The following is a 7,967-nucleotide window of genomic DNA, read 5'->3' as shown; positions in this document are numbered from 1 at the left end:
TCCCACTCAAGCTCACCGGTCACCGGTGGGTGCCGTGTTGAGTCCTGTCCCGGGCCGCTCCCCACGGGCCGACCCTGCTGCCCACGGCCCCGCACCTCGGGAACCCCACGGTCCCGCGGGACGCGGCGGGGCGGGGTGCGACATCCCCCCCCCCCCCCCCCCCCGCCCCATCCCCAGCCGCCGGCGGGGCCCCGAGCCCGCCCCCGCCGCCCGGCCCCGGCCGCGGCCCCTTCCCCGGGGCGGAGGGAGGGAGGCGGGGCCGGGCCGCGGCTCCGCGGGGCCGGGCCGGGCCGCGCGGGGCTGGCGGCGAGAGCGCGGTGCCGCCGGCGGCCGAGGAGCGAGGGCGAGCGGCGGCGGCGGCGGCAGCGGCGGCAGCGGCCGGGGGTGCGAAGCAGGGCCCGCGGCGGGGGCGCGCCCGGCCCCCGGCATGGCCCGGCAGTAGGCAGGGAGCGCCGCCCGCCCGCCGCTCCCGGCGGCAGCCCCCGCCGCGCCCCGTCCGTCCTATGTGACCCGCCCCGGCGCCAAGATGAAAGGTAGGGAGGGCAGCGGGGCGCCCGCTCCGCCGCCCGCACACGTGTGCCGCCGGCACCGGGCACCGGGCACCAGCAGGGCTGGGTGCTGGCGGGGTGCGGGTTGGATGTGCAGGCAGGGTGCAGGCAGGATCGGCAGGGTGCAGGTAGGGGAGATTTCGGCAGTATGCGGGTAGGGTGCAAGCAGGGTAAGCCGGCTGCAAGCAGGGTGCTGGCAGGGCACCGCGCAGGCAGGTTGCAGGCAGGGTACGGGCAGAACGCCGGCGGGGCACGGGCAGCCGGTGCCGGGCGAGGCAGAGCGTGGGTCTCCCCGCCGCCCCCGGGCGCGGATGGGGCGGCCCCGGCCCCGCGCCCGCGGCTCTGCCCCGCCGCTCCCGTTTGGCGTCTGTCGGTCGGTCCCGGCCCGGGGAGCGGGGTGTCCTTCTGTGTCCCCCCCGTCAGGTCTGCTCTCCCCAGCGCGTTTTCTCTCGGCACCCAACTTTCGTCTCCCCCCTCCCCGGCGTCCCGAGAAGACGACTTTTATTTCTCCCTAATTTATTTGTTTATTTTTTTGCCAGCGTTTTGCGATGTTCTTGGTGTTGCTTCTAAACATCTGGCAGTGATTAGGTGCCAGTAAAGGCTTAACTGGCTTGTGAAATGTATTTGGCATATTTCTCCTTAACATCCACCGACTGGAAAATATTTGGTCTTTGCTTTGCATCTGTTAAAACTGAAACTTTGCTTCTTTTCCTTTTCCTCTCTTTCCCCCCCTTCCCTCTCTTTTCGTTTTAAATGGGTGAAATGTGCCACTTCTACCGGTTGACCCCGTCCTACAAAGTTGTGGCTGAGAGGTATTAGATAATACACTTTTGATATCAAATAAAGAAGCAGATTGCCAAATTGCTACACTGTAACCTAGTAAAGATGTGTTGGGGGGGGTTGCAAGAAAGCCGCCTGTTTATGAAAATTGACCGCCTTACAGCAAAAGGCAGAGACTTTACGCTCTGAGGAACAGCTACAACGAAAACATCAAAGCACATTATGGAAAGTTTAGGAAGTAGCTGGGAGTTTGTGGGAGTTGAATCTAGTTTTTCTTCAGAGGCAAAAATAAACTCGAAGGGTGGAAGGAAAAAACCATACATACAAGAAAATTGCTTTTGGGCACCAGTGTGCCTGTGCTTGGATTGCGGAGTTTGATTCCAGATGCCAGGAGGCCAGTAAACATGATGATAGTTACACTTAGTTTCCAGAGTCTGGAACACCAAATGATGTGATTATTTATTCACTTGCCAGAGTAGCTGCCTGAAGGGAGGAGAAGCTTTTTGGGGGGTTTTATTTTTGCAAGCCCACACATGCTATTTAAGTTACTTCTGGCACTATGACATGGTGTCTCCGCAGGGCCGTGCAACATATTAAAAATAATAAATGTACAATGTTCTTTATTTATAGGGTACTCGTGCCAGAAGTTTTGTCATCAGCTTGTCATTATCAGCATAAGTGTAATGGCAGGAACAAACCAAAACAATGGGGATCCAGTAATATAAACCGGTGCCTGTTATCACCGAAAGCCTTACGCTCTATTTTTGTTGGGGCTGAGGCTGCGCCGGTTTTGGGGGGAGCTGGGATGCAAAGGACCGAGGATGGCAATAACATATAATGCGATTTGCATCTTCCGCCTCCGTTCCGCCTCCGTCGCTCTTCTTTGCAAAGCGGAGAAGTGGCATTTGGAGGGAAGATGTTACTCCTGCTGGGAGCACATGTTGGTGCCCCGCACTCAGCGAGAGGGAGATGCTTCACTCTGGTTGCTAGTCCTTACCATTCGGTTTCCCTAAGAGCGATCACAGCCATCTTATTTCTTTCCCTTGCAGAGTTATGGAAATCAGTAATAAAACATGCAAAGAAAAACACTTAAATGACTGTGCTAATAGCAAGAGAAAAGAGAAACTTCAAACAAATCATCACATCGAGTGCCATTGCCAGTGTTATGGAAGTCAGAGAGCCAAACCAAATTTTGACTCTGTGATTTCCTTTTCTGGGTACAGACTTGTTTTTTTGTATTTTCTCTTTAAACTTGATGGTGGTGATAATTGTAGGACTTTAGAACTCGGTGTAGTTACACATTTTTCTCAATAACAACAAAATGATCTGTTGATTGCAGCTGTCTCTGTATCTACCCTCTCTGGAGAACGGAGGAATATCTAAATAATTACATCACTAAATATCTGTAAGGAATAAATTATATTTTCCATTGCTGGTATTTGCAATGTGTTATGTTTTAAATCAGTAAAACAAATTGAAGTTTATGTTTAATATGCTGGCAGTTTTATTTCCAGCAAATTACACTGAGCTCACAAACTTTGTGATACTTTTTAGTAATAACTCATGTGATTTATAAAGGGACTTGACTGCTTTAGGGTCAGATGTATCTTTATCAAATGATACTTCTAAGTTGTAGTTATTTATTGGGTTATGAAGGAGTATTTGTTGCCTAGGAAACAAATGAAAACAGCTTCCTCAGAGTCAACCACCACCACATGTTCAAAAACATTGGCCCTAATTTAAGACAGGGACAAGAGTTGTTAAAACTGAGAGCTTCTTTCTATCTATCTGTGATATATTTTGTAATTATTACTTTAAACTCTTTAAACTGTATCTGTAATCACTACTGTCATGGCGGTTCTGGCGATAAGTATTTTCATCTGCAATGGGGATATTGTTTGGATGACGACTTAATACTAAGGCCCAAAGTTGGGCCTTGACAAAGTCAAGGTGGGTCGCTCTGGGACTGCTGCTCCAGGATGACAGAGGAGCTCTGCATCACGATACCCAAGGTAGCTCAGCTGCTTCTTTCCACTGATCCTCCTCCTCCTCCTTCCTTTCTGCCATAGCAGGCACCTTGCTGTGTGCCGCTTGTATAGCGATGGTGCTGGAGGACGAAACGGCTGGTGTCTTGTGCTTGAGAACTGGAAAGTGACCAAGTACCCTGTCCTGTGCAGTTCCTCTCATTTAAAAAAAAAGATGCACGGAGTGAGACGACAGGACAGGTTCGTCCTTGGTTGTGCTCCACTGAAATCAGTGAAGCTGGCACTGCCACAGGAATGGTCCAGTCTGAACGCCCAGCTTTCTTAGCGTCAACCAGCTTGCCTCAAAGGCAGCTCTATGTGCTTCGTGCAGAGTTTTCAGTACACAGTGTACATTGAGCTTTCATGGGATATGCCAGTTCGGTTTACCTCAAGTTTCCCTTATACAGTGCACACTTTAACAGACAATTAATGACGTTATCAGCCCGTATTGCTAAAATCATCCCTTCTGTGTTTTATCTTGGATCCTGGATCTAATCTGGAGGTGAAGACTCCATTTGAAAAAGCTGAGTGTGCATGCAAATTCAGTTGCTCTTTCTTGGCTGCCTTGAAAAGTCTTAAATAAATAATGTATGTATATGATGTCTAGCTTCTTGACAGATTTCGTCTTTCTCTCTGTTTTGATGCCACCACTATTTTTAAAGAATAAAGGAATTCTAATTTTCCAATCCTGGAGAAAAGTATATCTTTCTCTCTAATCTTCGTGCACACAAAATCAAATGACTAGGCATCTGCAAATAGGTCTTTCCTGGATAGAAACTTCAAACTGCAAATTTCAAAAAAATCCAGTCCAGAGCATTTTGCAGAAGCCAGAACGCATCTGAAAACCAAGGATTAGAAGTGGAGTGATCCAGTAACCTTTGCTTAGTCCAGCTATAACAGAGCTTATATGAATATAGTGACATAAACATGAAACATGTGCAGGAGCTCCGAGTGGTGTGTGTTGGACATGTCACAGGACCCTACCGCAGAAGTTCAAAGGCATGAGCAGTTATAATAAATGTGTGATACAACGCAGAACAAATCCTGAGCAATGCTACTATACAGTCAGTGTGTATCCTGAATTAGTTGCGAGCACACAGGATTTTAAACATATGGATGAGAAAGGTGATCATGCAAGCATATGTCAAAGGATATTCCTATTAACGATATAGAGGAAAGCAGAGTGTTAGAAGCTGTGAGAGTACAAGAGAAATCTGTTATTGCAGAGATAGAAATATTACTGTACAAGTCTAGTGGATATTGAGCAGAATTAGCCTATAAACCATTCCTGACAGGAGTATTTTCAGTAAGAAGTTGTAATTGTTCATCTTAGCTTTCAATATTCTACTTTTCCCAGCCACATCCGACTAAGAATAGCACCGGCGAGCCTATCCCTGTGAAGAAGGGAGTTGTTTAAAATCTCTTGTGGCTCTTTCTTCTGCTACTTTGGATAACATAAATTTGTTCTAGACTGGTTTCGCTACAGCTGAGAGCTGAACAGAGCCCTTTTTTGTCACAACCACTGAACATTTTGCTTAGATCCGCGCTCAATAACCATTGTACCCAGAGGTTCAAACACCTTTGCCTGCTAGGATAAGGAGGGAAAGGTAATCTTGCAGAGAGAGATAACTGATCAGGCCTTGCAGAGCAAAACCAAAAGAAAATACAGAAAGAGAGCTGTCAAGGATGAAAGCAGCTCAGTGCTGTGAAGGATGTGTGCCCAGTTATCTTCAGCTTCACAAAACGTTCCTTATCCTGAGGTTCTGTGTGTGAGAACAGAGATTCCCCCCTTCCAGTCCTCCCCCTTGGAAAGCAAAATAAAGACGCTTTTTACCAGGCACCGAAAGTGAACCTGATCCTCCTCATAATGTGAGCGTGGTCTGTACGAGTGAGGGATCAACCCAAGATGAATTGTCTTTGGAGTTTGACTGCTTCCACCTAAAACTGCCGTCCCTTTCAGTGCATAAATTTGAGGTGAAGACTGGGATGTCGCTGGGGAACAAAGTGGATGACTTATGGGAGGTAATAGAGACATGTGTTGTTCAGGAATGTGTATGCCATTTTAATGCTGTTGTTAATTGCCTCCTCTAACATACAGACAGGGAGGCACGATTTTTCAGTGCACTAATGAGAACAGATCTGTTTGCTCTTAAATCATTACGCTGAAATACGATAGGATTTAAACTTTTAACTTCTAAGGTCGACCCTCTGCACCATGCAGCTGGTCCTGACCCCAGTACTGTAGCGTTGCTCTGCGGCACTTACAGGCTAACAAGTTTTGTTCAAGAAACACCCCTATTTACTGTCTTCATTTCGTGCCTAAAAAGCAAAACTAGAGCCATCACTCTTATACCTCTGAATTTCTTCATCTCCTGTCTTTTTCTGCATTCTTAATGGGAGCTCTCACATTTTTCAGGCATAGCAGTGGAGAAATAGATCACAACTGGAATATTAAAATGCACCCATTTGTCATCATCCTTTTTTTGTTTTGTTTTATGTTAGGTGATGAGAGACACAATCTGAGTCTTAGGTTATAAGTGTCAAGAGAAGATCTCTGACCTGGGACCTTTCTTCTTACTTTCTTGCAATATCGAAAGCGGATCAATTCCCAGATCAGCAGCCTGAAGGACAGAGGTGGGGAAAAGCCTCAGTCTCATTGCCAGAATCCAGGCTCAAACATCCCAAAGGATGCTTCGGGATGTGGGGAGGTGGGCTTACTTCGAGCACTGCCTCAGCTGAACCTCTGCCACAGCTGCCCTAAAGACCAGGTACTCTGCAAATGCAGAATCCGTGTAATCCCCATCCAGAGGAGCTTATGCATGACAAGTCGGACAAAGGACTAGGTGGAAAAGATGGGGACGATACACACCGAGCCGACAACAGTGACATTGTGAGCGTGACGTGTCAGCTTGGGACCTTGCCAATAGGGAAGGGTTTTAAGCGTGGGGTAGGTTTTTATGAGGCAGGGTTTACCAAAATAGAAGCAAAGAGAGAAAGACTGGAATATGAAAAGGGGCTATAGGGAGAAACTAGCGGAGAAAGGCAGAAGAAGAGGCAGAAAAAGATGACAAGTGAAACAAAGCATCTGTCAAGAGAGAGGGGAATGAGCAGCCCGTTAGCACAAGCAGGAGACTGTCCAGAATAAAAGCTATGAAAACCAGTGGAAACCAATTAGACTGATGAAGTCATCAACATCTGAAGGCCGCAGCTGCTTGCTGTGCTTCTGCTGGCTCAGTTTCACCTCTAGGTCAGCACTTTGAATGTAGACTCGGTTAATAGTGACCAGAAATGCATATAAATCTGGTGGCTGCTCAAAAAGCTTTTGAAATGTGATATGAGAAAGATATTGGTGTTCACTGTTCTCGTTTGTCTGAACAGTTGTTAATATTACAGAAACCTCACAAGTGGACAAGTTTTGCCTTTCCCTGAGAGGGCTGAGATGGAGACAGTGGGCAGAAGTAGCTTTTTCACGCTGCAAGCGGTCGCTCATGATGGAGATGCACTTGTTACACAGTTCGAAGCAGAGTTCTGCGTCCATGCTGGTTTATGGGTTAAAGAGAGGAATATAATCATTTTCAACTAATGGGCACAGCCTTCTTCCAAATAGTACAAAAAAAATCTGTTCTTGATAATATTAAAATGAATTTTACAGAGTTGCACTGGCATATAACTATATAGCTCCCATTAAGTCAGTGGGAAAGGCAGGGCCCTAACTCTTAAAGCTCTTTGAGAGACAGATTTATTTTAAAGGAAACTTACACTGGATATCATTGTTACTACAAATTAATCTTATAGTCCTGAGTTCCCAGCGTGGTACTTGGTAAGTTCTAATGTACTGTAAATTGAGTTTTCAGGGGGGTTATAAAGCAACTTCTAAAATCTGAGTTGAAACTCGGCATGACAATTTTCAGCCCAGATGCCTCATTCTCTCCTGAAATAGATTTCCCCAGATTTTGAAATGCGGTGTAGAATATTGGTGTCTTTTCTTAATTCAAGACCTTAAACAAAGTCTTTAAACAAAGACTTTAAACCCGTGTTTACTGCATGCAAAAGTTCTAGAAATGATTGGATACCACGTGTCCGCAGCCACCACACGACCCAGCATCTCTACAGTTCTGAGGTCGAGTTTGCTTCCTTAGTTAATTATGTTTAAATGCCTGAATGGGGTATACTGTTAAAAGGTGAGAGCTGGACATGTACATTAGCAGCTTTCTGTGACACCTTCTGTATGCCAACAATGACACCCACAAAAGGAAGGGGAGAAAATGGAAACAATTTCCCTAAAATCACCTTGCACCAAAGGCTTCTCAGATCTGGTGCTGTTCCAGCGAAGGGACCGAGCGGTGCAGTGGTTACAGACCCCACATAGTCCTGGGGCAGATTTGGCATCCTTTTTGGCTCCAGGCCAGCTCTTTCTTACTTGACCTTAGAGTGACTCGTAAGTGGTCCATGATTAATTTATTTAAGGTTTAAGAACAAGAACTAGAAATTACACAGTTCTACTCCACAGATTTTTGCTTTGCCTCTAGCAAATTAATCAAATGAGAGTCTAATTTGTTTTAGATTAAATGAATTCCCTCTGGTCGCTGTGTTAATCCCCAGCTGAACTGCCTTT

At 46.8% G+C, this 7,967-nt stretch overlaps 1 protein-coding gene across 1 annotated transcript in view; it reads left to right on the top strand.

Annotated features, from left to right (window-relative positions):
• Nucleotides 1-382: 382 nt before the first annotated feature.
• The window catches only part of COLEC12 (collectin subfamily member 12), a 98,188-nt gene continuing 90,603 nt past the window's right edge, over nt 383-7,967 (top strand). The window contains exon 1 of the mRNA XM_087755385.1: nt 383-533. Within this exon, the coding sequence (XP_087611511.1) occupies nt 527-533 (7 nt within the window). The 5' untranslated portion in view covers nt 383-526. The remainder of the gene's footprint in view (nt 534-7,967) is intronic.

This window comes from Nipponia nippon, unplaced genomic scaffold, assembly GCF_047370975.1.
Source record: "Nipponia nippon isolate SJK-2023a ecotype South Korea unplaced genomic scaffold, ASM4737097v1 scaffold_1, whole genome shotgun sequence".
Lineage (NCBI taxonomy): Eukaryota > Metazoa > Chordata > Aves > Pelecaniformes > Threskiornithidae > Nipponia > Nipponia nippon.
This window is presented reverse-complemented; position numbering and strand designations above follow the sequence as displayed.